We start from the raw sequence: 27,976 nt of genomic DNA on the forward strand, positions 1-27,976 counted from the left end.
TTATAGCATGTCTTACTGGATGTTTTCAGCCCACTGTCAAGCCCTGCTGCTCAAAGAAAAAAAGATTCCTTTTAAAGTTCTACTGCTCATTGACAATGCTCCTGGTCATCCAAGAGCTTTGACGAAGATGCACAAGGGAATTAGTATTGTTTTCGTGCCTGCTAACACAGCATCCATTTTGCAGCCCATGGATCAAGAAGTAATTTCAACTCACAAGTATTATTTAAGAAATACATTTCAGAGGCCAGGTGTGGTGGCTCATGCCTGTAATCCCAGCACTCTGGGAGGCTGAAGTGGGTGGATCACGAGGTCAGGAGATCGAGACCATCCTGGCTAACACGGTGAAACCCCGTCTCTTAAAAATACGAAAAATTAGCCAGGTGTGGTGGGCGCCTGTAGTCCCAGCTAATCGGGAGGCTGAGGCAGGAGAATGGCGTGAACCTGGGAGGCGGAGCTTGCAGTGAGTCTTGATCGCGCCACTGCACTCCAGCCTGGGCCACAGAGTCAGACTCCGTCTCAAAAAAAAAAGAAATACATTTCATAAAGCTATCGCCGCCATAGTGATTCCTCTGATAGATCTAGGCAAAGCAAATGAAAAACCTTCGGGAAAGAATTCACCATTCTAGTCATTAAGAACATTTGTGATTCATGGAAGGAGGTCAAAATATCAACATTAACAGGAATTTAGAAAAAGTTGATTCCAGCCCTCCTGGATGATTTTGAGGAGTTCAAGACTTCAGTGGAGGAACTAACTCCAGATGTGGTGGAAATGGTAATAGAACTAGAATTAGAAGTGGAGCCTGAGGATGGGACTGATTGCTCCAATTTCATGATAAAACTCTAAAGAATGGGGGCGTGCTTCTTATAGATGAGCAAAGAAAGTGGTTTCTTGAGATGGAATCTATTCCTGGTGAAGATGCTGTGAACATTGTTGAAATGACAACAAAGGATTTAGATTACATAAACTTAGTTGATAAAGCAGCAGCAGGGTTTGAGAGGATTGACTCCTATTTTAAAAGAAGCTCTACTGTGGGTAAAATGCTACCAAACAGCATTACATGCTATAGAGAAATCTTCTATGAAAGGAAGTCAATCGATGTGGCAAACTTCATTGTTGTCTTATTTGAATAAATTGCCACAGCCACCCCAACCTTCAGCAATATCAGCCTGATGAGTCAGCAGCCATCAATGTCGAAGCAAGACCCTCTCTCCACCAGCAAAAAGATTATGACTCTCTAAAAGCTCAGATGACTGTTAGCAGTTTTTATCAATAAGGTATTTTAAAATTAAGGTATGCACATTTTTAAGACATAATGCTGTTGCTATGCTATTGCCAAGTATTGTTTATACTATGATTACAGTATAGTATAAGAATATCTTTTTTGTTGTTTTTTTTTTTGAGTCTCGCTCTGTCGCCCAGGCTGGAGTGCAGTGGCGCCATCTCGGCTCACTGCAAGTTCCACCTCCCAGGTTCACGCCATTCTCCTGCCTCAGCCTCCCGAGCAGCTGGGACTACAGGCGCTACCACGCCCGGCTAATTTTTTGTACTTTTAGTAGAGGCGGGGTTTCTCCGTGTTAGCCAGGATGGTCTCGATCTCCTGACCTTGTGATCCGCCCGCCTCGGCCTCCCAAAGTGCTGGGATTACAGGCGTGAGCCACCGCGCCCAGCCAAGCATATCTTTTATATGCATTGGGAAGCCAAAATATTTGTGCGACTTGTTTTGTGATATTTGCTTTATTGTGGTTGTCTGTAACTGAACCTGCAGTATTGCTGAAGCAAGCCTAAAAAACATTACTTGGCTGAACTACACATTTGTCTTTGTTGGGAATTCTTTAAAAATAAAAATGTTCTGGAAATGAATTGTTCAGTTTTTATTTTCTGTTATTACCATATGAGGTCACTATCAAGTACAAAGTAATTTTAAAAAGCACAGAATATTTTTCCCCAATGTTTTTATTTTATCTAAAAATATAATTTTGCATTTATATGCCAGAGGGAAATGCTGACACTGGAGTTTAAACTGAGATAAACTGATTTATCTTATTCTGAAACATCATGTTATGGTAAGGTAAATTCTTAACAAACACACTCCTCTGTTTTCTTTCAAACTTGAGAGAACTTTTTGTTTCAATAGAGCAGGAAACCTTACATCAGAGATTAAAAAAAGGGGGGCCATTTACTTCTTAAATAGTAGTATCATTAAATATAGTGTAAAAGTTTCTTCTCAGTAGATGGAATCATATTATTATCTTAAGACAAATAAAATTATAAAATGGCTTATGTACTCATTGTTTAATTTTTAATTTTTTTGCAAGCTAAAAACAGTAGTGAAATATTGTAAAATCATACAGTTCAATATTTAGTAATCTATAACAAAAATGCATTTGTTATTTCTATTTAAAGAATAAAATATTTACCTTAATATCAGGTTGTTTGTCTGAAAAGGCTGTCGATCAGTCAAAAGAAGTGTAGCGAGGTCAAATAATAAGGATAAACCCCATGGGGATAACAATCTATTGTTTCATCTTGTGGCATCTTTGTGCTTCAGAATGTGGATCATCTATAATACAAGGTATTGGTGGTGGATCCCAGTTGGGCCTGGGCCACTGTCACCCTAGGATTCAGGGGTGTCTGGATGGCTTCTAAAGCCATCTTATCTGGGCTCCATTGCATGAGGGACTGAGGAATTTCCTGTAAAGAACTCATCCTAAGGGAAGAGAAAGTTGAGTAGCACAAGATAAGAGCTATCCTCGGGCAATGCATGTCTCCTCTTATCTCAGGCCACTAGACTCATACCGAGGTGGTGTGGAGAAAAGAGTGCATTCCAGCAATAACAGAATGTATAGCACAAAAGCACTACCCTTGTGAGACAGGACACAAGACAGCATGATAGGTTTGACCGCATTTAACTGGCAGTTTGAGCAGTGCTGAAAAGTCCAGCAATGTTGAGACATAGCAACTGAAGTTTTAATAAGACACAAGTGACTTTGCAATAGGTCTCGGTGAACCTGGAAGCATTCATTCCCACAGGGAGTAGGAGACAGGGAGGCAGAAAAGCAAGGGACTTGCAAGCAAAAAGTCATGACAGCGAAGTGGTCAACAAAAGTATGGAGGTAAAGCGAGGAGAATGAAGACAGGGAAATCTTGTTAGTGTGGCTTGGGAAAATCTGGGCTAAACTGAGTCATATATCCTGGTTAATCTTACTAGATTTCCTGTTCATCGAAGGAGGACATGAAGGTAGGTTAGCATTGCTGAAAGGGAGTACACCAACTTTTGACCCTGCCTTTTTATTCTTGTCATCAAGACACAAGGGAAAATTTGATCCTATGGACATTTTTGGCGTAATGATATAAGAATAATGAATTTTCACTGAAAGTCTTTTTCTCCGTAGAGAACCTTTCTTTATGTTATTTAATTCCCGAACAATGTTTTTCATGTATCACATCCAAGTGTTTTCTCCATTTTTCTCTCTTATTTTTACTGTTACTGAAGTTTCTTTATTTAGAATTCCTTTCCAAGTAAAATTCTGATTAATTTTTTCCCTTTATAAGTCCATATCAAATTTTACCAATGATAACATCTGCCACTGGAAATTTTCTTTTCTGCTTTTGATTTGAACTAAATTTGGTATTCCTATGTTAAATGTTATAAATCTAAAGAATACATGATCCTCCTATCAATTTTAATTTTTACTTTGTGTACATTTAGTCACATTTTATTTTGTGCTTGTTATTTCTCCTGAAAATAATGACACATTGCAAATAAGACCAGTTGTTTGAATTTCTCTCTTAGAACAAAGATTATTGGTAGGGTAAACTGTAATGTAATACACTTGGTGGTGTCTGGATGATAGGAAAGTATATCCTGCTGGTCTAGAGGAGGGTTCAGGCCTGTGGTTAAGGTTGCTATTTCTCATCATGTATGAAGTTCTACGGTTGGGTTTATAGAAATCTAAGGTAACATCAGGAAGAAAATATTAGGCAATGGGAGAATTAATCAGTATGGTATATTTGGAAAAGCACCACATTTGGAATCAGATCTTGGGCTTGCATTCTATCTCTACCAGATACATTTATAATTTCCTCAAACATTCATTTCACCTCTTTGAGTATCAGTTTCTTTTGCTGTAAAGTGGTACCATCTGTCCTCGTGGCTGAAAGATTGTTGTGAGACTCAGACTGTAATAATATAGGCAAGACCACTGTGCCAATAATGAAGCCAATGTAAAGTAATTAATAATAATTGATCATAATGATGACATCATCTTGATCAAACCCAATGTGTTTGGCTTTTGCATCAATTTGAATTTTACCTTCTCAGAATGACCTTACCTGACTACTTCTATTCCATCTAATTCAATCTCCAGCCCATCACAATTTTTAGTTACTTATTTCAACAAGATTTGTCTGTCTTCCTAAAATGTAAGCTCCATTAAGGGATCGGCCAGTGTCTCTTGTTTATCATCATATCCCCAACATCTAGCCCAGTGCTTGGCTCATAGGAAATAGTCAATAAATATTTTTTGAATGATAATATGCGTGCATAAAAATACATTTAGGAAAATACAGTCAAGTGAGTTCTGTTTGGAAAAACTGACTTAAATCATTGAATGTGCTAAATTCACATAATTTCACTTAAAGACGTATCTACATGGACACACAGAATCTGCGTGTCTATCACATAAGCATTATTTTGTAGATAATTCTGGTGTTCAAATAGGTCTATTACTTTTTTCTCTCAGATGGTAACTGGGAAGTTAGAAAAATCAGAAAAAGCAAACTCCTACTACGATTACAATTACCATTCCCCAGAGCTTGAACATCACAGATTTCATGGGTTTTTGGGCTTTCTCCATGCCTTCATTCATAACACTAGGACGTGGAGGTTCCAGCGCACTAAAGTGAGCTGCAAAGTGGCTCACAGATGGTAAGTGACAGATCCAGTTTATAGTCCTGGTAACGACAACGCCATCACTAGGCAGATTTCTACATAACTGGACCACAGTTTTCTTCAATTCAGATAAATGTCTTATATTTGTTGAAGGATTTATAGTTATTTCTTTTTTCAGTAGCTTAATGCTGTTTACAGTTGATAAGAGCCTCTAAGTAGACTTTTTATTCAAGTTATTTATTTTGCTAGGTTTGTCTTTTGATATCGTTTGGATGTTTGTTCCCACCCTAATCACAGGTTGAAATGTAATCCCCAGTGTTGGAGATGGGGTCTGGTGGGAGATGACTGGTTCATGGGGGCAGATGCCTCATGAATGGTTTAGCACCATCTTCTTGGTGCTGTCCTTGTGATAGTGAGTGAATTCTTGCGAGATCTGGTTATTTAAAAGTGAGTGGCACCTCCCCACCCCTTGCTCCTGCTTTGCCCATGTGATGTGCTTGCTCCCCCTTCATCTTATGCCATGATTATAAGCTTCCTGAGGCCTCCCTAGAAGCTGAGCTGATGCCAGCACCATGCTTCCTGTGAAGCCTGCAGAACTGTGAGTCAATTAAACCTCTTTTCTTTATAAATTACCCAGCTTCAGGTATTTCTTTATAGCAATGCAAGATTGGCCTAACACATCTTTTCAATAATAAATATAAGCTGCCACCATAATCTGCTACGTGGAGCAAGTCTACTATTAGGCTTAAAGGCCTCTTTATTGTCTTCATTTGTTTTGCCCTTGAAGACATCACTTTTAAAAAAATTTACTTTTTAAAACAAATGTGTAAATTTCTAGTTTTTTTTTTTTTAGTTTGGCCTTTTCCTTCATAAAATGTACACTATACCAAGAACAGAAGTTATGCCACCTCCTAATTGCAAATATCTTTTTAAAATATGTTTATATATATATATATATATTTTGAGACAGAGTCTCGCACTTTTGCCCAGGCTGGAGTGCAGTGGCACGATCTTGGCTCACTGCAACCTCCACCTCCCAGGTTCAAGTGATTCTCTTGCCTCAGCCTCCCAAGTAGCTGGGATTACAGGCGCCCGCCACCACGCCTGGCTAATTTGTTGTATTTTTAGTAGAGATGGGGTTTCACTATGTTGGCCAGGCTGGTCTCGAATGCCTGACCTTGTAATCCAACCGTCTTGGCCTCCCAAAGTGCTGGGATTAGAGGCGCAAGCCACCGCGCCCAGTGATATCCCTTATTTTATAACATAATGCTCAAATTATTACAAATGCATAAAACATATTCTTAAAATAAGGTAATGTAATTTTTAGCACATTGACTTCAATAGTTTCATTAAGGGAAAAAGTTATCTATATATAAATAATTTTTAAAATGTAGTTGTTTTTCTATATTTAACAAAGAGGAACACAAATATGCAATCAAATTAAGGTAAAATGAAGTCTAGTGAAGAAAAATGGCCTTCTGTTTAATAGTAAAATCATGACAATTTTTAGTCATTACCATTTTATAATGATTCAAATGTTCATGTTCTTTAAAAATATTCTGAATAAGTAGAAACATGCATAGAATTTCAGAGGTAGAAAGCTCAGATTGTCTAGCCCCAAAATGAGAAATAGATAGGAACTCAGATTGGTATTAACTGCCTTGAGTACTGTGTTTAAATAGATTCTGAGGTTCAGTGTGGGGACAGCAGTAAGGAGGACCATGATGGATAAGCTATGCCATTAGGTGGAGAGGATGAAGTAGTAGCACAAATACTCTGAATAAATAGAAACATGTATAGAATTTCAGAGGTAGAAAGCCCAGAACGGCCTAACAGACCTTTTCAATAGCTTCATAGCCTTACAGTTGCCATTACGCATTTGGTTTATTAGTTTCTGTGCTTATTTTTATTGTTATTGTTGTAAACAAATGAACTGAATGTTGAGACTCAGAGAGGTAAAGTGATTTATCTCAGGCCACACAACTGGGATGTAGCAAAGGCAGGATTAAAATCCTGTGCACCTGAATATTAGTCCAGTGCTCTAATTCCGGTATAATCAGGGCTCTCTCGATCTGACATGTGCTCTCTCCAATGTTAGAAAACAAAATCTGAAGACTGGTAACTTGATGTAAGTTAGTAATGTATTGTGGCTGATTAGAAATGGATGACTTTTTGCACAGGAAGTTCAGTGAGGTATATACTAGATTGAACGGGCTTCAGAATAGCTAGAAAGTGCATGCCATGCGCTGAGTGTATCAATGAGTAGAGTCAATGAACAGGATACCTTGGTTTAAAACATAGCTTTTTAACAATTATCTTTTATAACTGAAAATATCTACTTTTGCTTGTTTCTTTTTGCCATAAACAATGATCAAATTTAATTACTCTGTTGACAGGATAGAAATAAGCTGGCTAAACAATGGCACTTCAATGGTCTATTAATTTCTATATCAAGAGTTAATTACAAGTTGGCAAAATTAGAACAATTTGAATTTCACCTCTGTCTCTGTTCCTTTCTCTCTGTGATATTTTGAGGATATTAAAGAACAGGTAGTGGCCAAAATATGGGTATTAGGAAACATAAAGGAGAGAGTAAATATGGTTATGACACCAAACATTAGTGTATGTCATTCTGGAAAGGTCATGTTCTCGATCAGGAAATGAGATTTTAGTCACTTTCTGGTGAAACTTGTGTTCAAAAGAAGGAAATTAGGTGAAAACGGCCAGGCGCAGTGGCTCACACCCATAATCCCAGCACTTTGAGAGGCTGAGGCAGGCAGGTCACTTGAGGTCAGGAGTTCGAGAGCAGCCTGGCCAACATGGTGAAACCCTGTCACCATTAAAAATACAGGAATTAGCCCAGCATGTTGGCAGGTGCCTATAATCCCAGCTACTCGGGAGGCTGAGGCAGGAGATTCACTTGAACCCAGGAGGTGGAGGTTGCAGTGAGCTGAGATCGTGCCACTGCACTACAGCCTGGGTGACACAGTGAGACTCTGTCTCAAAAAAAATTAGATGAAAACAAACTTCTATTACTTTAGCAGAAAGAATGGAAACTCACTAGTTTATATTTAAATAATCACTATTGTAACTCTAAACATGGCTCAAAGAGAAAAAATTAAGTATTTTACAAAGCTCCATCAATCAGTGACATCAGAAAATCAGGGGCTGTGTGGATAATAAGAAAATCTTTTACATAAAAAACTAAACATTAAAGAACAGAAACTGTAAAAATAAGGGACATAGTATGGAGAATATTTTTTCTCCTAACACTGAAAAAGAATGGAACAGTCATCATTTTAAGATGCTACAAATATAGCACAAAGGAATGGACTAAGTAATCTAGACAACTATCACTTTAAGATGTCACATCTGACATACTTTGGGGGCAGAAATGGGCTAGATAATCTTCCCAAGGACTCTCATTTTGTATAATTAGAGGCAAAAGAAGCACATATTTGGACACATTTGGATCATCTGGTTTATTTGCTATATGCAATAACTTTAAAATAATAAAAATTAGCATAAAATTATTATACTGATAAAATACAAATAGAGTTGTTTAGATACTAAAATTCGAGGCAGGCCAGAAGCCTGAAGAATGTAGTTTTAGGATGCAGAATTATACCGGTGTTAGAAATACAGTGTGACATCAGTAACAAATGTGTTGAGGCTATACATCTATTACTGATGTCACATTGTATTACATTTATTAAATTCTCCCCACCTTGCTTTTATGAATATATTTTTCCTGTTCATGTAGGAAATAAAAAAATAAATCAATCCTTTATGCATCTAATTCTAGAAGGTTTCTCATTTTGTAGAGACAATAGTCCTGGAGCACTCTGGAATACCAATGGCATTTTAACCTAACTAATTAAAAAAAAAACTAAATAACTTAGGTACTGTATATCTTATTAGAAGTGAAATAGTTTATGTAGCATTCCAAACTTAGAGGTTAATAAAATAGACACTAATTCCTTTTATAGATCTCAAAGCAAGGAGTGTAAGGCAGCCTGGGACCATGCCAAGTATTGGAGGAGGAACAGATGACTGTAGCCCATAAATGTTCAGGTGCACAAGAGAGGGGCATGCTATTTAAATGCAAAGGTAAAAATCACAGTTGTTTAGGAGAAACAAAAAAGACAAAAAGAGGCTGGGATGGAAAAGAGAAGACATTCTAGGAACCTCTATGTTCTCTAAGTGCTTTGAAGCCCTCTGGAGCTCCATCACACAGGGCTCCAAGGGCCTGGCCACATTATTAATCACTCCTTCACCAAATGCTTTTAACTCTGTTAGCTGGAATATTTCTCAAGAACAAATTAAGTTTTAAACAGTCAATGGAAAAGTGCTATTTGGTTGCTAGAAGTATTGCTTATTGATTAGGTACATTCTGGCAATGGGAAAGACGTTTGCACTTTCAGTAACAGAAAAGCTAGAATAAGTAAAATAATTTCCATTTCCCACCTAAGAATATTAGTGGTCAAGGATCATTTTTCATTTCTGTAAAGATTCAATCATAAACATCAACAAACATGTCAGATTTTTTTTTTTGAGTCCCTATACCAGAGGTTTTCCAACTAGTATGTATGTGGAAAACTTGTTAAAAGTGCAGATTTCTGGGTCCTATTTCCAAAAATTCAGATTCAGAAGTCCTGGTTAGGCCTTAAGAATTTGTTTTTTAAACAAATGCTCCAGGCGATTCTCATTCACATGATCTAGGGGTCATGCTTTGCGAAATACCACCCTAAAATACATTCTCTCTTTCCATTTTCGTTTGTCACAGCAAATTGTGTTGAAGCAGGCTCCTTAGTGTTAGTTCTGAAAAGCAAGTGAACTACCACATGAGTCAGCTAGAGATAAACAGTCAAAGCACAGTAGGGAAACCTAGCCTTCAAACATGTGTTCAAGGAAATTCTCCCGATAGAAGCTGAATTATCTACCCAGTGAAATCTTCTACCCTCTCCACATCCCAAGCCCTACCCAATATGGACAGCCATCCTTTGACGGTTATCCTTGGTCTTAGGAAGCCCACCTCAATGTTTTCCAGATTTTTACCTCTTTTGGTGATAGTATAGAAATGTAATCTTCATATATCATCCTAGCCTTTTCTTCAATTACTTTTTTGTTCTGCTCCTTCTTTAAGTCTTCACAGGCAAGCCAGAAAAGTAGGTTCTCTTCGCTGTATTCTGTTCGGAGGAACTCTCTGAAAAGGTTTCTTCCTGCTGGGGCCTTCATCATCTTGTCAAAATTTTGAGACCAGGACAAGACTTCCTCTGCAGTGGGGTTTTGGCTGCAGAGACAGAACGGGACCGTGATCAAAGGCAACTTTGTGACCAGTGAATGCTAGACTAGGTAAGGAGAGGCGCAGATAGAAATTCTATCAATTTGCTGCCATCTAGTGGTCAGTATTTTGCCACTCAGTCCAGCCTGATCTGGCAAATATCTGTCAGGACTACATCAGTTATTTCAGGGTTTTGACAAAAATTCACGCAGGCATAAGAGGCATGTAGGGAGACAAGCATTCAAATAGCAAGGGGCCTATACATAATATGCATGCAGTCATCGTACATTCCTAATGAAGCTTGGAAATGTTCAAACTTTAACAATATGTTGCAAGTTGACAGAAACTGTCTGTAAGTGACTAAGGACAACATGAATTTTTTCTTTGCCTCTAATCAGGATTTCAATTTTCCAGCCATAAGATACAGTTTTTTTTTTCTCATCTCTGGTGGCCATTTTTTTTATTTGTCACTTGATTTAAAATAAGAATACACTGTGTGTACTTGTCACATATTTTCCTAAACTTTAATAATTTTTCTGCTGGGCATGGTGGTTCATGCCTATAATCCCAGCGCTTTGGGAGGCTGAGGTGGGAGAATCTCTTGAGTCCAGGAGTTTGAGGTCAGCCTGGGAAACATAGCAAGAGCCTGTCTCTGCAAAAAAAAAAAAAAAATTTTATATTAGCTGGGTGTGGTGGCATGTGCCTGTAAGTCCCAGCTATTTGGGAGTTGAGGCAGGAGAATCACTTGAGACAGGAGCTTCAGGTTACAGTGAGCTATTATCATCCCACTGCACTCCTGGCTAGGCAACAAAGTGAGATCCCGCCTCTAAAAAAAAAAGGTTTTTTCTATGAAAATTTATGTACGAATTGTTAGTCATGAATGGAGTTATCATAATTGGAAGCAAAGGGCTTCTATAATGACACTGACATTGGGGAATTTAAAACTATATACAGATCTTTTAGTGACTAGGTGACTGCAGAAACCACTAGTAATTAATCCACTTGCTTATACATTAAAGAAGTAGAAGACAGAAGCTTGGAGAGTCTTATGGTTAAAATGATTCTGATCTTTTCCTATTCAATGATTTACTTAATAATTTCCAACCTAAAAGACATTTGGCCAAAGAAGTATGTTTATATATATATATATATATATATATATATATATATATAGTAAATACATATACACATAAAAAGGTAAATACATATATAAAGGTAAATATATATATATTTACCTTTTTAACCAGGTATTTCAAATAGATTGTTACTGTTCCATAATCTCTGCACTTCCTCATTCACTTAAAACAATTTTTAATTTTAAAAAGCTTAAAAATTACCATGAAGCATCATTATTAAAACCTTCTCATAAAAAGCAGAAAAAGAAAGCACTTACAATTATATGACTGGACTATTTGTATTTTGATTTTAGTCCATAGGTACCTCTTGTTTGGGAGGAAGCACGTGGGGAGAGTCTGCTCTGGTGGAAAAGGAACCAGGAGTCGCTGGGTGCCCTTCCTCACTCACTTCGACATTCCATATCATTTGTGTGTGTGTTTAGACACTTCTCTTATAAAGAGAAAAACTTAAATTCTCAGAAATGAGAAGTAATGAATTGGGGCAATTTTGGGTGCTAATTAATATGACAATCTTTGTTTTTTTTTTAAAGAGAAAAGTAAATTTAGATCATGTTTTAGCCAATAACTTAACATAGCTAATAGAAAAATTGCTGAAAAGCAACAGCAATGACAAAACGAGATCTTCCAGATTGAATTTACATTCACTTCCCAAAATCATTTTGAAGAGTACCATGAAGCAAGGGGTAATACTTAGGCACGCAGTTGATGTAAATGGCATATAAATGCAAGAAACAATAGCTATGTGGTTCTCACACTCACCATTCCTCTAGGACCTGGATACTTTCCATTTTTGTAGTGTGTGTGGGTCTTCCCGCATTTTCCCCTCTTTCTTCATTCCTCACAGTGAGGCTGTAATGTAGCAGAACATTTAATTTTGTCAAGGGAAATTCAATCAGTTGAAGAAAAGAATAAATTTTTCTGGAGAAACATTTCACAGGAGATCTTATATTCAACTATGTGAGAATATTTGAAGTATAAAAGAGCAATACCATTTATAAATGATGGGCAAGCCCATGTCAAAGGGAAGAGAATAATTTTTAAATAAAATTATAAAGTAAATCAGACTCTCAAAAGTGGATATTGTTAAATATTCTGACTTCATCCTTACATAATCTGAATTACTTAATATTTCTGAGATATATGATTAAATGCTTTAATATTATGTATATACATGTATGTATATACACACACATATGATTACCTTACTCTTTAAACAAAATGTCATTTTGATTTTTGGCTAATTCTATTCATAGTCTGTTTTCCATTAATTTTCCCCGATTGGGAGCTAAGAAGATACAATGTGTCAGAATCTAATACAGATTTTGCTAAATTTACATTGTTACTGATAATATCATTCCTTCAATTGCTAAAATCGAGCTACCGGATTTATATTTGACTTTGTTTTTGCCCTTTCACCCCAGTAAATCAATCTCCAAGGTCTTGAAAGGGACAGACCAGTAACTGAGCATTTGGAACAGGTGAGCATTGGGTGGGAGGAGTATGTGTCTGTGTGGCATAGGTTTGGGAATTCTACAGCATCATAGAGGACAGAGGATAATGCCGAAGGTTTTAGTAGCCCAGAACAAGAATAAGAATAAGAATTGTCCAGTGACAATTGCTCCCTAAAGCTGAGCAGTGCTTTAGGGCGGAACACTGAAAATTCTAGGTGTAGACTAGAAATAACAGGTGAAGTCATGGGAGATACTAAGAAGCAGGGTAGGGAGAGTAACTCAGTGGCTCGGGAAAATTTGAGCTCCCAAATTAGCCAACTGATCCCTCTGTCTAGAAGCTGAGGAGCTTAAGAGCCTGGCAGAGAGCACAAGAAGTTCAGATAACATCTCTCATTTGTTCCTTCTTTCACTTACTCAAAATAAGAGGCAATGGAAATGATGATTTTCTAGTGCCTGTTATGTGCTGGGCACCATTCTTTTACTATTAATATTATTATCCCCATTTTACAGATGAGCAAACTGAGGTGCAGACCCGTCTGGGAGGCTGGCCCAAAACTGAACACTAAACAGGTGGTATAGTTGGAATTGGAAGCCTACCCTGTTCAAAAACCCTGTATTTCTGAGTGCCTACTATGAACCATGGCTGCTGATAGACGCTGAGGTCATAGACCACTTACTATGTGAATGCAAAGAAGGGTCACTAAACATCGTTGGTATGGAAAGAAAGTGTTTAGGAAGAGGTGCCCAACAAGTAGTTATTCTCAATCTGGAAAGTCTGATAAGAGAAATCAAGACAATGTCTCCTTAATTCATTCTTTCATTCTCAAGTGCAAGCGTGAGGACGGAGAGAATGGAGCAAAGGGAAATATTAATTTCTGACAAGCGGGCCCATACAATGGAAAGTGAGGCTAGATAGGAAAACTGACCTGAGAGAGCAGACTTACTGGAAAAAGGAGAACCCAACAGGAATTGAAAAGGATTCTGTAGTCAGGAAAAGGACATAGAAAACATAGGATTTCATAGTGAAATACATTGAGTTTGCCTCTACCCATTTCTAGGGACAGGGGCAGGTTTATTGGTGTAGAACCATGGAGGGAAAGGTAATGTAGCCCAAAAAGATTCTGGGGAGCAGAAACTAGAGCAGATGGTCCCTTGGACCTGCTGCACATTGACTAGACCCCTGCAGGAGGCAGCAGTCCCAGGGTTAGAGACAGCAAAGCCTTCAGCTTAATGTAGTTTTGGGGAGGAATTCAGAGAGAGCGCATAATTTTGGAGGTATTTGCGTGTGAGTGCTGTGAGTGTGTTTGAGGTTTGAGATAGCCTAGGAAACCTCAGTCCTCTATGTCACTATACAAATAGGTCAGATAAGTATTTTGAGGAGATTCATGAATGAGTAAGAAAGTTCTTCTCTGGAATTCGATGTATTTCCAGTAATGATGGGAAAAGTGGATGAGGGGAGGATACACCGCTGACAATATTCTGTAAAACTTCCTGTATATATAAAATGTACAATTTTTTGGTAAATTCTATTCAGCTCTTTTTAAAATAGGAAATTGATACTCATTCTGCCAACCTTTACTGAGCTTATATGTGTGTGTGCAAACACATATTAAGGCACTATAACACAACTAGCAAAAGAGCTCTCATTCCCTGCTTAAATAATAAACTCCTTGAGTTTATTCTTATTACATTTCCACACACTGTCCCACAGAAGGCAGTACACATGATGCAGGTATACTTCATTTCCTTAAACATCTTTGAGAAATTTTTTCTCCGTTGTGCCTTTGCTGTAGAGTGACAAATCTGGAGTCTACAGGCATGAATCGCGAGTTTCTGAACATGAATTCTGGCTCTTCTGTTTCTGTGATATTTACAAACATGCCAAATGCTACCATATTAGAGCGATCATTATGAAATATTAGGTTGAGTTTACATCTTTCATTTCTACAGATGGTAAAATATGGACACACATTTGGACTAAAACTACTTACAACAGACATTCAGTAAATGTTTTAACTGTTCACTGTGCAGCTCTTGATCTAATATTGACCACAGACTTGCCCTGTAAAAATTGAACTTCGGCAACAGACAAGTTGTCTTTTTTATTAACTGTCCTTTACTACTGGTCTTAAAAAATGGGTTTCAAGGTTTCAGTTATCAAGAACTGCTGAAAGTATCATTTTAAGTTAAAGAGAAATGGAGAAAATAGGCAAGGGATTAATACTTAACAGTTTGTCTGTCTTAATATTGACTAATGTCTGTCCTACTCTGTCCTGCTCCAAGTAGTGCATTGTTTTTTTTTTATTCACTGGAAATATTTGCTCTAGACCATCTTATATATATTATATGTGTTTAAGGAAAGCCCTAAAAGGAAAATACCAGATCAACAGTTTTGAGGGTCCCACAGAGACACTTTTTTTTTCTTTTTTTAAGACGGAGTCTCGCTCTGTTGCCCAGGCTGGAGTGCAATGGCATGATCTCAGCTCACTGCAAGCGCCGCCTCCCAGGTTCAAGGGATTCTCCTGCCTCAGCTTCCTGAGTAGCTGGGATTACAGGCACCCGCCACCACACTCAGCTAATTTTTGTATTTTTAGTAGAGACAGGGTTTCGCCATGTTGGTCAGGCTGGTCTTGAACTCCTGACCTTGTGATCTACCCACTTTGGCCTCCCAAAGTGCTGGGATTACATGTCTTTTTTTTTCTTTTTAGCCCATATCTCTCCAAGAAGAGACACTCCCCCACTGACTTTTATGTATGTAACATTTAAAACTAACATTTCTACTTTTTAAGCAATAAAAGCCACAAAGAGAACTAAACACATACACAGTGCTCACTGTGGGGGTCTTGATCAAACCTTAAATACTTTATGGAAGAAAAGTGCCAATATCCTTGGACAAATATACTAAAATAAGCATTTAAAATCCCATTAGAGATTTTCTAAATAGTGATTTTGAAAAGGGAGGAAAAATACTTGTGACATTTTAGAACTTAAGAAAATGTGCCCCCTCTCTGTGTGGGTGGACTGTTTGTTTACAGGGGAGTGTGGACAGTGGAGTGAGAAAAAACATTACCTGCTGCCAATTATAGAGTTTATCTACTGATCTGTCATCATGGATATGCACAGGGTCTATTTTGGAAGACACTCTTCTATTGTAAAGAAAACAATTGGTTCTTAAGAAAAACTGTTAAAATGGTTGCAAAGAAGATAAAACTTACCAGTAGCCATGGTAACTCTGGGATAGAGGCTGGTCAGGAAACCACATATATTTACAGAAAAATTAAACTGAAGAATCAATAAGATGCCTAAATTTAATACGGTGTGACATCAAGGCTCCAAGAGAGAACTACTGTCACTGGTAAATGCAGTCTATTCAATATTGAAATAGTCTCACACTGTGATATCAATCTTTTCTTTTTATTTAACAGCTTCTACCTCAAAGCTCCTGGTACAAAAATGAAATCAACATCCTTCAGGCTCTGAAAATGAATTGGTAGATTATTCTTTAAATATTTCATTTTCAGCATTCAAGATATCACAGTAAATACTACAGAAGTTAGCAATACTTTAGTAATGTGTATGAAACACTGGTTCATGCAGCGTTCCCTGGGTTGGACATAAAAGATGAATAAGACAAAGGCTCTGCTATTGAGGAGCTCAGACGGGTAAATAAACATCACATGGCATTGTGATAAGAACTCAGACAGAATTGTGCATATGGGGTTTCTTAGACACCCTTGATGGTACCTGTACTTTTGCATAAGAGAATTGAGAAAGGCTTCACAGAAGAGGTAATGATTAAATTGGGTTGAAAATGGGCAGTTGTTTGCCAGTTGGAGACCTGGACAAAGGGGATCTCATTCAGAGTGGGGATAAAATCATGCAGGGGCACAATACAAATGTAGAACAGAATGCACATATCAGATGTTGCAGGGCTGGACCAGGAGATTAAAACAGGCAGCAAAGTATGTGTTATCCAAGAAAATGATGCGGTGGACTCCAAATGTAGAATATACCTCATTTAGGATGGTTTAAGCTTTCCATGCTTTGTTTTCACCATTCATAATGGGGATAATGGCAATGAACTACTTCACAAGGATGTAAAACAAAAAATAAAAGCTTGTGACAAAAAGGCCCATTATTACAGATGCTTAGTTGAATGGAAGGGCAAGTTGGTTGCATATTAAAATTCCAATTCCAAGTTTACCAAAGAGCTTTTTATTTCCACCTGAGTAAATAGAGACTTCTCCTTTGTCATTATTACACAACACTTCCTCATCCATTACCTTGTGACTTCCTCCTCACAACAGTCCTTGAAGGTAAGCAGGGGAGTTGTTATTAGTCATTCTTGTTTTATTTACAAGGAAACAGTTATTGGGGCTGACTTACACAATACCCACAACTCAAACTTATTAGAACTAGGATTGGAATTACCATCTTCTGACTTCCTGTCTCAAGCTCATTTTCACTCTGCAATGCCATTTCTCTTTACATAGAAGAGTTAATTGTGGTATTGCAAGTGTTTACACAAATGATTTTTCTTTAAGGTTTGGACAAATAAACCTCCTAGTACAATCCAGTGCATTGAGTATAAATGCCCTCTCTAAGGTATCACCCCACAGCTATCACTCCATAGGAGCTGTTGCCCAGAGGCCTGAGTTTGCAGTAGAATTTGATGAAGAGTAACTTCTTAATTCCCTGGAATTTGAGATGAACAAAAAGGAGTTGTTATAGAAGGTTTTGACAGCAAAGTGTGAAAGAAGAAGGACAAAAGTAACACTGTTAATAACTGCAGACAGGGTGTTGCTATGGCTGAGGAGGGCCATCCTAGGAAGTACGACTTTCTTCCATTAGCAAAGATAACTTGGGGAGAGGACAACAAGGAAAGGAGAATAGAACTGATGTTTCGCTTATAAAAGACTACCCACTCCCCAAAAAAACGAAAACCCCAAACCAAAAAGACACCAGAAGATGGGCTGGTAACCACATAACATACAACATTTCAGACACATAGAAACTCAATGTTAAATCTGATTTGAACTTCACCTCTTTCATTTCTACATTTTTATAATAGAGTATGGTTTTGAGTGGAGTGTGTGGGGATGGGAACAGTGGTTAGAAATTTGTGTCTGGAAATGTTATAAAACACTTGCCTAAAAATACCCCATGTTGCCCCTCTAAAGGCTCACTCCACATTTTGTAATCATGTGCCGTGTGTCATGAAACAAGTATTTCATTTGGCTTAAGCTTTTGTTTCATGAACTTAAACTCAAGTAAAATAATCAGCTATCAAATATCTGTCCACTAGATGGCTGTGTTACCTTTATAAATACAATATTTTAACCAAGTCAGAATAAAGGAAAAAGTGAAAAAAAGTTTCTGCGGGTAAATATCCTTATTTGAAAAAAAAAAGTCTATTCATTCTCTTAAGGAGTTTTGATAATTATATCTTTCTAAGGAATCTAAAAGGAGTCATTCAGTTTTTCGGTGAGTGTAACAATCAAAGTCGAAGAGGATAAACTTAATCTTGGAAGGTTTGCATAACTGCAACCATTTTTCCTTTTTGGTATTTACAAAATATTCTGAATAGACCCCGGCCCAAAGTCATTTGATTTGGGAATACTTTAGTCTTAAAAACAGGCAGGCATACTGTTATTAACATTGTCATTATCCTTTCTGATAAGAAGTCGTTTTGCATTCCACCGTCTCATGCTGGGATAATACAGAACTTAGGTCATACATTCTTAGAACAAATAAATTAGAAAAGGGTTTTAACTACCAACAGGTAGGAAATATTTTTTATTTACAATATTTTAAAAGAGCCATCCCGAGAATGGATTCTCCACATTATTTCAATTTCTGTTTGGGTGGTACATGAACATTCATTTCTTCTTTTGACCCATAGAAATTGAAGACAAATTTCTTCATTCTCTGATTCTCTCTCTCTCTGTTGCCAATTTCTTTCTATATACGCATCTGTTCGAAAAGATAGGTATCAAAAAATCCATCTTTTTATCTATATTAAATTTTCCTTTGAAACCCCAAGCCCTGGATTTCCTTCATGGACACGTTGATTTGATTTGGAATGCCAACTTCATTTAACAAGTAATTACATGGTGAAAATCAAAATCTACACTGTACATTTATGTTCAGTTAGATGACCAAAGTTTCTTATTTAGCATAAACAGAGTTTCTTTATTTTTCCTTAAAATTAAGAGAATTACAGGTGTGAATACAAAGATATACTTTACATAACACGCCAGGCCAGGCGTGGTGGCTCATGCCTGTAATCCCAGCATTTTGGGAGGCCGAGGTGGGCAGATCGCCTGAGCTCAAGAGTTCGAGACCACCCTGGGTAACACGGCAAAACCCTGTCTCTACTAAAATACAAAAAATTAGCCAGGCATAGTGGCGCATGCCTGCAGCCCCAGCTACTCAGGAGGCTGAGGCACAGGAATCACTTGAGCCCTAGAGGTGGAGGTTGCAGTGAGCCGAGATGGCACCACTGCACTCCAACTTGGGCTACAGAGTGAGACTTCATCTCAAAATAAATAAATAAATAAATAAAAATAAAAAATACATGCCAATCATCAGAATCTTCTCTACCTCAGTTCTCACGTTGATTAAAATCCTATTTTAAGCTATTCCTTCAACCCACTGTAATTTTACCTATAATTTATAACTAAGTGAATGCCTTAGTGGGAAAGCAAATATCTTAGATGTGAAAAGGCCAAATGGACTTCTATTTAGTTAGGAGCAATAACAGTGTGACTGTTATTAAAATGGCATGTGATCATCTGTGTCAAGTGCATTAGTTCAGTTGGAGCTCAAGCTTCTGACTTTAGAAGGCTGCGTCCCTATCATAAAAAGGAGAGTGAAAAAGTTAAAACCCTGTTAGTGAATATTCAGAAATATATGTGATAGCTGGCAGGACTGCTCATTCATCTACCCATTCATCCTTTCCCTCACATTTTCCAGTTAGCGTGTGTGTGTGAATACGTATGGGATGAATGTGTGGGGCTTCCTTGAGAACAGACACCATGGAAGACAACAATCTTGATCTGTAAAGAAACAAAACCCTGCTATATAAAAGTTACAATACTCTGGGAGTCCCGCGGCTGTGCAATGCATGCTCCAGGGCTGCTCTGACGTATACCTGTGCGAGAGTTGGGAAGGGTGAAGTGATACAGACTGAAGAAACAGCATCTCCTACCTTAATTGACAACATGCAAACAGAACATTGCCAAGCCTGCAATAGCCAGATCCTACACAGTCTGGTAAATTCCTCCGGGCCTGAGACTTGTAAAGGGACAGAAATAATACCTATCAATAAAGGATTACGCAGGGATTTGTGTACATTAGTAATCGCATTTTACTGAGGAAGAAACCGAGGTTCAGAGGTAGTAAGTAACTTGCCAAAGGTTTCATAGTTACATGTGATAAAACTGGAATGTACTCAGGTCTGTAAAATTCCAGTGCCATTGGTCTTTCCTTATCCCATACAGCCTCTTGAAAGTCAGCTTTCCAAGGAAGACATGCCATTAGAATTTGTATGTAATTGTCAAATATGGCAAGACTACCTCTAGAATGAAACACATGAAGTTACTGTTCCACTATTACTATGGAATTGGCAGTTAAATGGCTCTGTACTTTTAAATAATCTATACTGCTTTGGCTGCGAGCGGTGGCTCACGCCTATAATCCCAGCAATCTGGGAGGCTGAGGCAGGCAGATCACTTGAGGTCAGGAGTTTGAGACTAGCCTGGCCAACATGGTGAAACCCTGTCTCCACTAAAAATACAAAAAAAAAAAAAAAAAAAGCCAGGTGTGGTGGTGCATGCCTGTAGTCCCAGCTACTCGGGAGGCTGAGGCAAGAGAATTGCTTGAACCTGGCAGGCAGAGGTTGCAGTGGGCCAAGATCGCACCACTGCACTCCAGCCTGGGTGACAGAGTGAGACTCTCTCAAAAAAAAAAAAAAAGTATATTGCTTTATACACAAAGTGTCAGTGACAGAAATTTGTGTTTCACTTAGGAACAGACGTTCCCATGCAAAAAGATGTACATTAATACATAACATATTAATGTCTGAAACAAAGATATGGACTTTATAGCATTTATACATGCTATAATTTATAGCACCCAGTCCAGCATAATTATTATAAAATCAATTTCATTTTCACAAAAAGTGAATTTGATTGTCTTATCTGACAAAAACAGAACAAGTAATTCTTGAATCATGTCCCAAAACAGCAGGCAGATTGTAATAGGTCTACCACACCTAGACCATGAAAGACAGTAGATTAGGCCCATAAGAAATAATGAAGACTTTTAATGAGAGAAGCAAAAGTAGGGTTAATACTTAATTTAATCAGGTGTAACACAACTATGAAATTTTATACATAAGGGTAGCAAAGAAGTCAACCTCATTTTTGCATTACTGATTGGAATTTTCTGGAGGAAGTTGTTAAATATTGTCCTGGTAGCTAATAAAATTGACCTGGATTTGGAATGGTTGAATTTCATATTGCCTTGGAAAATGAATAATTTGCTTTGAATGAGTCAGGAAGGAAACTCCAACTTCTCTCAAAGCAAACCTTCACCCTGAAGGAAGAGCATATGGGGTCTTAGAGTCTTCAAAGAGGGGCTCACTCATTTTCTCTGTCAGTAGCTTTTCTTTCTCCAAGTTCTTCCTCGTTGTACATCTTACAGAGAAGCTTGGTTCTCTCAAAGTTCACCAAGAAGCCCCTCTGGTTGGTCAAATCACAAAATGTTTTATGATTCTTATTGTATTGGACTTCCCTGGTGTATTTGCAACCTCAGACTTCCCTTTGTGAAACTCTCAATTCTCTTAGCTTCTGTAACAGTCCCTTGCTGTGTTTTATTTTATTTTTCTGAGACAGGGTCTCACTCAGGCTTGAGTGCAGTCATGTGATCATGGCTCACTGCAGCCTCAACTCTTGGGCTCAAGCCATCCTCCTACAACACTCTCCTGAGTAGCTGGGACTACAGGCGTGTATTACCACACTCAGCTAATTTTTAACATTTTTTGTAGAGAGGGGGACTCACTGTGTTGCCTAGGCTGGTCTCAAACTCCTGGATTCAAGCTTTCCTCCTGCCATGTCCTCCCAAAGTGCTAGGATTACAGTTGTGGGCCACTGTGCCCGGCCCCCTTGCTGCGTTTTGCATGTCATTTCTCACATCACCTCTTCTCCACTGTGTCTGCAACTCTCTCACTCCTCCATTGTTCTTTAAATGTGGTGTGTTCACCCTGGAATACTCACCAGGGCCAATCATTCTCATCTCTTGCAACTGATGAGTCCCAGATTGTCATATTTCATCCATGCTTGCCCTGCAAGCTTCAAATTCATTTATACAACTAACTCTTGGATACCTCAATGAGAGCAAGTTGAACTTATCTTTGTATCCTTGGCCTAAATAACTTCCTATTGCAGTGTCCTCTCATTTGATGGGATCACCAGCAACCCAGCTACTCATGCAAGCAATACGGAGTCATCCTTCTCTTTCTTGTCTATCACTAATTCTTGGCAGTATATCCTAATTTTTTCTTGAATATGCACTTCTCTCCATCCCTTTTATTGTCTCTTTCTGTTGGGCCCCACCATCTCTCACCAAGGCAATTATAAAAGTCTCTTAACATCCTCCTTACTTTTGTATTTTCTTCCATACATTTTCCATTCCCTCAGGAGAATACTTAAAATATAAAATGGATTTCGTCCCCTCGTTACTTAAAACTCTTCAATTGCTTCCCATCTCTAAAAAGGTGTAAACTCCTTAATAAGGTGGAAAAGATATTTGATTATTTGTCATTGCCTATCTCCCTAGTCTTCTATTTTGTTCTTCTTGACTTTATATCTCAGACATGCTAAACAGATTCAGTGCTCCCTCCCCAAATTCATGCCCCTCTGTACTAGTTAGTAGTACTACTACCTTTAAAACACACACACACACACAGACACACACACACACACACACACAGGAGCATGAAGAAAAATGGTGCATAAAAAAAAATCTGGTGGCCTGGGAGAACGTGCCTGTAATTTTTGAAAAGAATTTCTATGACACAAGTTTTTATATTTCATAAAGTAGGCTCAATTGGCAAATCCAAATCCATCACCCATTCAACAAATGTTAAACACCTACTAATACTGGCCAAATAATGTAAGCCAAAATATGCATTTTTTAACTTTTTTTTTTGAGACAGAGTCTCTCTGTCGCCCAGGCTAGAGTACAGTGGCGCAATCTTGGCTCACTGCAACCTCAGCCCCCCGGGTTCAAGCGATTCTCCTGCCTCCGCCTCCTGAGTAGCTGGGATTACAGGCGCGCGCCACCACACCCGGCTAATTTTTGTATTTTTAGTAGAGACGGGGTTTCACCATGTTGGTCAGGCTGGTCTCGAACTCCTGACCTTATGATCCACCCACCTCGGCCTCCCAAAGGGCTGGGATTACAGGCATAAGCCACCACACCTGGCCTATTTTTTGCTATTTTAATGCATGAAACTTCAGTTATCTGTTTACAAAAATGCCTGGCAGCAATGACCAATATGGAGTTTTGTGAATTCAAATACAAGATCTATGTAATATAATTTTTACTGAAGGTATTAACCTAAAAAACAACAACATGGGGCAGACAGGAGTATCACGCATATAAAAAATGGTTCAGTGGTTTGGTGAGTCAAACTCTGACCTTTCATGTGTTCAGCCTTCTCTAGGGCAGAGGGAGCCATGGCCATGGGTACGAACAGCACCAGTCCATTACCAAGGTCATCCCTGAAGCTCTGGTACATCCTGGCCCATCCAGACATAGATAGTCCTCACTACATTGCCATGTAGAGTGAGTCAGCTTTGGCTGAAATTTGAGTTTTCTGTCCGGGTCTGAACCTTGAAGCTGACTGGGGTATCTGGGGTCAGCAGACCTCACCGTGCAGAGCCCTGTCACCAAATGCACCTGCCACCTCTTTATCTAAAATTTCTTCCTCCTGGCTTCTTGGGACTCTGGACTTCTTCACCAGAGTGAGGCTCCTTCTACCATTAACTCTCATTCAGTCCATAGTCCTATTGTCCACTCTGGTTTTGTGTATATGGCCTGAGAAACTTGGGTTCATTTTGATAGATGTCTTTGGATTGTGTAAAGTTGATATAACTGATAAAAACATTGAGGAAATTTACCCATGCCATGGCAAGATGGAGTTTCCAAACTGGAGACTTCTGTATTGCTACCTTGTAAGTGATATGTATGATGGTCTGTTTACAAGTACTCTGGAAATCTTGTGCAGTGTGAGTTATTCTGCAGGAATAACATATTCTGCCATGTGAGATGAATCAGCTCTCCGAGGGTGACAGGCACAGAGGAAACCATGTATTCCCTGGTGCCTCAGATGAAATGATTCACCTTGCCTGTGTGAGGAGTTTTATTTCCAGGGAGTGGTTTCTTTACCATGGTGCAGGCATGGATTTTTGTTTTTCCTTTCAAAAAATATCCTTTGACTTTTAAAGCATGCATCTTAGTATTTCCTTTGGCAGAGAGCTAAAGTGTGACAGCATCAGAGGATAAAATAGGACATTATTTTTGCACTGTTTTGAATTATAGAGGCCATGGTACTTGTTAGAAATGGAGGGAGGGGCAGCCCAAAGCATATTTATGAAGCACTTAACATTTACTCAGTGAGATCCATCCCATGGTCTGGAAACTCTGGGAACTAATGTATCCAAAAGAGAGACAATTTTAGCTTTCAAAAGGCTAGTTAATTTACTAAATTCAATCTGTGACCAATCTCTCTTGAGAAGAGTCCAGTGCAGTGGGCCAAATCTCGTGGGCAATACCGGGAGAGCACGAGATTGTGAATTCAACTGAGAAAGTTGTGTTTGGAAATGGCTCATATCAAACCTGGAAATGAAAAGCTTGGAAGTGTCACATTAAAGTGGACCAAACAATGGACTAGACATTCAGAGGCTTGCATCTCAGTCCCACCTCGGTCCCTAATGGGTCTATTGACATCAGCAAGCCATCAGTTTCCTTACCTGTAAAAATAGACACAGCATTTTCCAAACATTGCTTTTTTTTTTTTTCCAAATGAAAGCTTATACCTAAGTCTAATTTATAAAGTAGCTAAAGACAGAACCATTCTCTTGAAAACTGCAAGCTGGAGCCAGGGCTGTGGCCAGTGATACTTCATTCTTCTCCTCTCCACAGCCGTCATCTCACCACCATGATGTGCTAAGCAGAGGGCAACGTAAACATTTTGGAGAGATGGTAGCTGAGGTCTCTGAAGTTCTAATTTTTACACACACGGAACCCTGTTTTGCTTGATGGGACACCCACAGAAGCGTCAGTATTAAAAGAGGAATTAGTATCTGAAGATTTTATGTGAAAAAGTAGCATGGGTTATTTTAATGCAACCTCTGAATGATGTTGCAAGGGAGTTCGTAGGACGATTTGAAAATGAGCTTTAAGCTCATAATAAACTTTGAAAGCTCTACCTTTCCTATGGCCATTTTGATTCCCCTCCTTTTTGTAAGCACACAGCAGTTTCTAGTCTGCCCTGCACTTTTATACGTGTTATCTCACGTGTGAGCATCTGAACACCTCACTGCTTCACGCTGTCCTGACTGAAGGCAGTTTGAGAGGAGCCTTCAGTATCTTTCAAAGTTTTCTTTCTTATAAAGAAAAGGGAAGAAGGTTACTATCTGAAGAAACCAGACATTCCACTTGCCAGTGTCAACCTTGAACCTGTAGACAAATGGTCTTGACAAAATGGTCTCTTCACCCTAGCTTAGTCCCATGAATAGAAGGTCTTGCATGTTTATAGAGTGTTCATTTTATGCCCTGGATTTGGGCATCCATTGCTTGTGTATTTAAGGATGTCAATGGTTCTAAACCGCTTCCTCCTGTTTTCTCTCCTTTAATTGCAAGGGCTATGAGGAGAAAAGGGAGATAAGGAGAGAGACTGACGTGGGGGGAGAAAGTGCCTCTATGACAGAGATAGCAAATGGACCAACTTAAATTACTATGAAGCCTGTCTGAACAGTTTAGAATTTTGAAAGAAACTATGGAAACATTCAGTAGTTATGTACTCACTCTCTGTATCCTCCTCGCAAAAAATGTGGTGGTAATGTTATAAAGACAGGAATCAATTTAAAAATGAGAGAAGAGCTGACAATGAAATATGAATGAGAAGTGCAAATTTGAGGGAAATATTACACTGTTAAAAAACCCATAACATGAAGCTTAGGGTGAGGTATTTATATTTATTACTAGATATAGAAATTTATTTTCCTACCACTCTATTTCCTTAAAAGGAAGTAAATTCAGCCACATGACAACTGGTCCCATTCACGAATGACAGTTACTTCATATTTTGATTTCTAACTTTTTTTTTTTAGCCCCTAAATTACATTTTTAGTGTTTCTTTTTGTTCTGCTCCTTTGACCTAGCCTGGAAAATCTGAAGAACATTTATTTCTTTTTCTTTTTACTCCAGAAGGCCTTTACAATTTTCTTTTATAAACTTGAAGTATAAAAATAATGATATTTTAAAAACATATGGGTAAAGGACATTTTCATTTGCAGTAAGACAATATAGTCATATTTAAAATCCATAGTTCAAAGAACTTTAACTTTTATCTTTTTAAAAAAATTAAGTGGCCAGGCACAGTGGCTCATGGCTGTAAATCTCAGCACTTTGAGAGGCTGAGGCATTTTAGGATTGCTTGAGCCCGGGAGTACAAGACCAGCCCAAGCAACATAGCAAGACGCTGACTCCACTAAAAAAAAAAAAAAAAAAAAATCAGCCAGGTGTGGTGGCATGCACCTGCAGTCCCAGCTACTGGGGAGGCTGAGGAGGGAGGATCACTTGAGCCCAGCAGTTGGAGCTTACAGTGAGCTGTGACTGTGCCACTGCAATCAAGCCTGCATGACAGAGCAGATTTTGTCTCAAATACAAATAAATAAATAAATAAATAAATAAATAATCAAGTGGTTTATAATAATTAGAAATTTTCTATCATTTATCATATATAGAAGGACTTGTAAATTTATAGACTGTATATTTTATGGCCTAGACTCAGGCATCCAATGTTCATTGACAACAAATGCAGTTCCTGACAAGGGCATGGCTAGTCTAGAGCTAACAGAGCATGCAGCCAATGTACCCAATGTTTGGGGATCTACTCTAGAGGTGTAGAGAGTTGATGCAGCTTCCAAAAGCTGTTTTGTTCTCCATCTATTGTCTGTGTACTGCAATAATCTCTTGCTCATGTGCTAATGTTAAATGTTTTGTTATTTATGTGTCCTTTAAAAATTGATAAAAGCAAATCTCACTAAATATCTATATGGCAGCTAAAACATATAGCACAAAGAAACTTCAGTATTCTATCTGTTCTGGTGTTTTAATCCCAAAGCAACTCAGAAATAAGTTTTGGCAGCTAAAGAAAATCATATACCGATTACAGGAACCTGGTATAGTGCAAATGAGCACTAGAAGTCTATTCCTCAACCTTGTGTAACAATATATTGGTGATGTTTTATACAGAATTTAAAATAAAATAGCTTTCTTTTCCAAGATAATTTTCGTGTTATAGCTACAAACTAATCTTTTTTTAAAACAGTATTTCAAGCCAGTTCCTCTTTAAAGTGATCTTTATTTTCCAATATGAAGTGTTCCATAGCCCAGAGAGCTAACTCTTATTAAATGCTTACTGTGTGTCAGACACTGCTCTTGGCTTGTTATGTATTTTATCTCATTTAATTTTACAATGACCTTACAAGGCAGGGATTTTTATTACTGGCATTTAACTAACTTGCTGAAGGTCACGCAGATAGAGATGGGTGAGGATAAGATTTGAACCCTGGCAGTCTGACTTCAGAACCACTCTAGTAAGTCGCTACATGGTACTTCACAGATTAAGACCAGAGCTAGATAATCTCTTTAGGCATGACACAGAAAAAGATTACACAACTATGATTGAAATATTTACTTCATCTCAAACTCTGTTTCCTCCATCTTAAATTATTAAGGCTTAATAATCAAAGAAAACAAATTATGTATATGATATGGTTTGGCCGTGTCCCCACCCAAATCTCATTTGAATTGTAGCTCTCATAATCCCCATGTGTCATGGGAAGGATGCGGTGGGAGGTAATTGAATCATGGGGATGGTTTTTTCCCACGCTATCCTCATGACAGTGAATAAATCTC

General features: G+C 38.2%; 1 protein-coding gene across 2 annotated transcripts in view; it reads right to left on the reverse strand.

Moving 5' to 3' along the window:
• The window catches only part of RGS17 (regulator of G protein signaling 17), a 130,657-nt gene that overhangs the window by 8,263 nt on the left and 94,418 nt on the right, over positions 1-27,976 (reverse strand). For both annotated transcript variants that reach the window (XM_002817501.5, XM_009242383.4), the window contains 2 exons: positions 12,072-12,161; positions 9,951-10,185 (listed from right to left, as the gene is read on the reverse strand). In XM_002817501.5, coding sequence (XP_002817547.1) covers positions 9,951-10,185; positions 12,072-12,161 — 325 coding nt within the window. The remainder of the gene's footprint in view (positions 1-9,950; positions 10,186-12,071; positions 12,162-27,976) is intronic.

Source organism: Pongo abelii, chromosome 5 (genome assembly GCF_028885655.2).
Source record: "Pongo abelii isolate AG06213 chromosome 5, NHGRI_mPonAbe1-v2.0_pri, whole genome shotgun sequence".
In the NCBI taxonomy this organism is placed as follows: Eukaryota; Metazoa; Chordata; class Mammalia; order Primates; family Hominidae; genus Pongo; species Pongo abelii.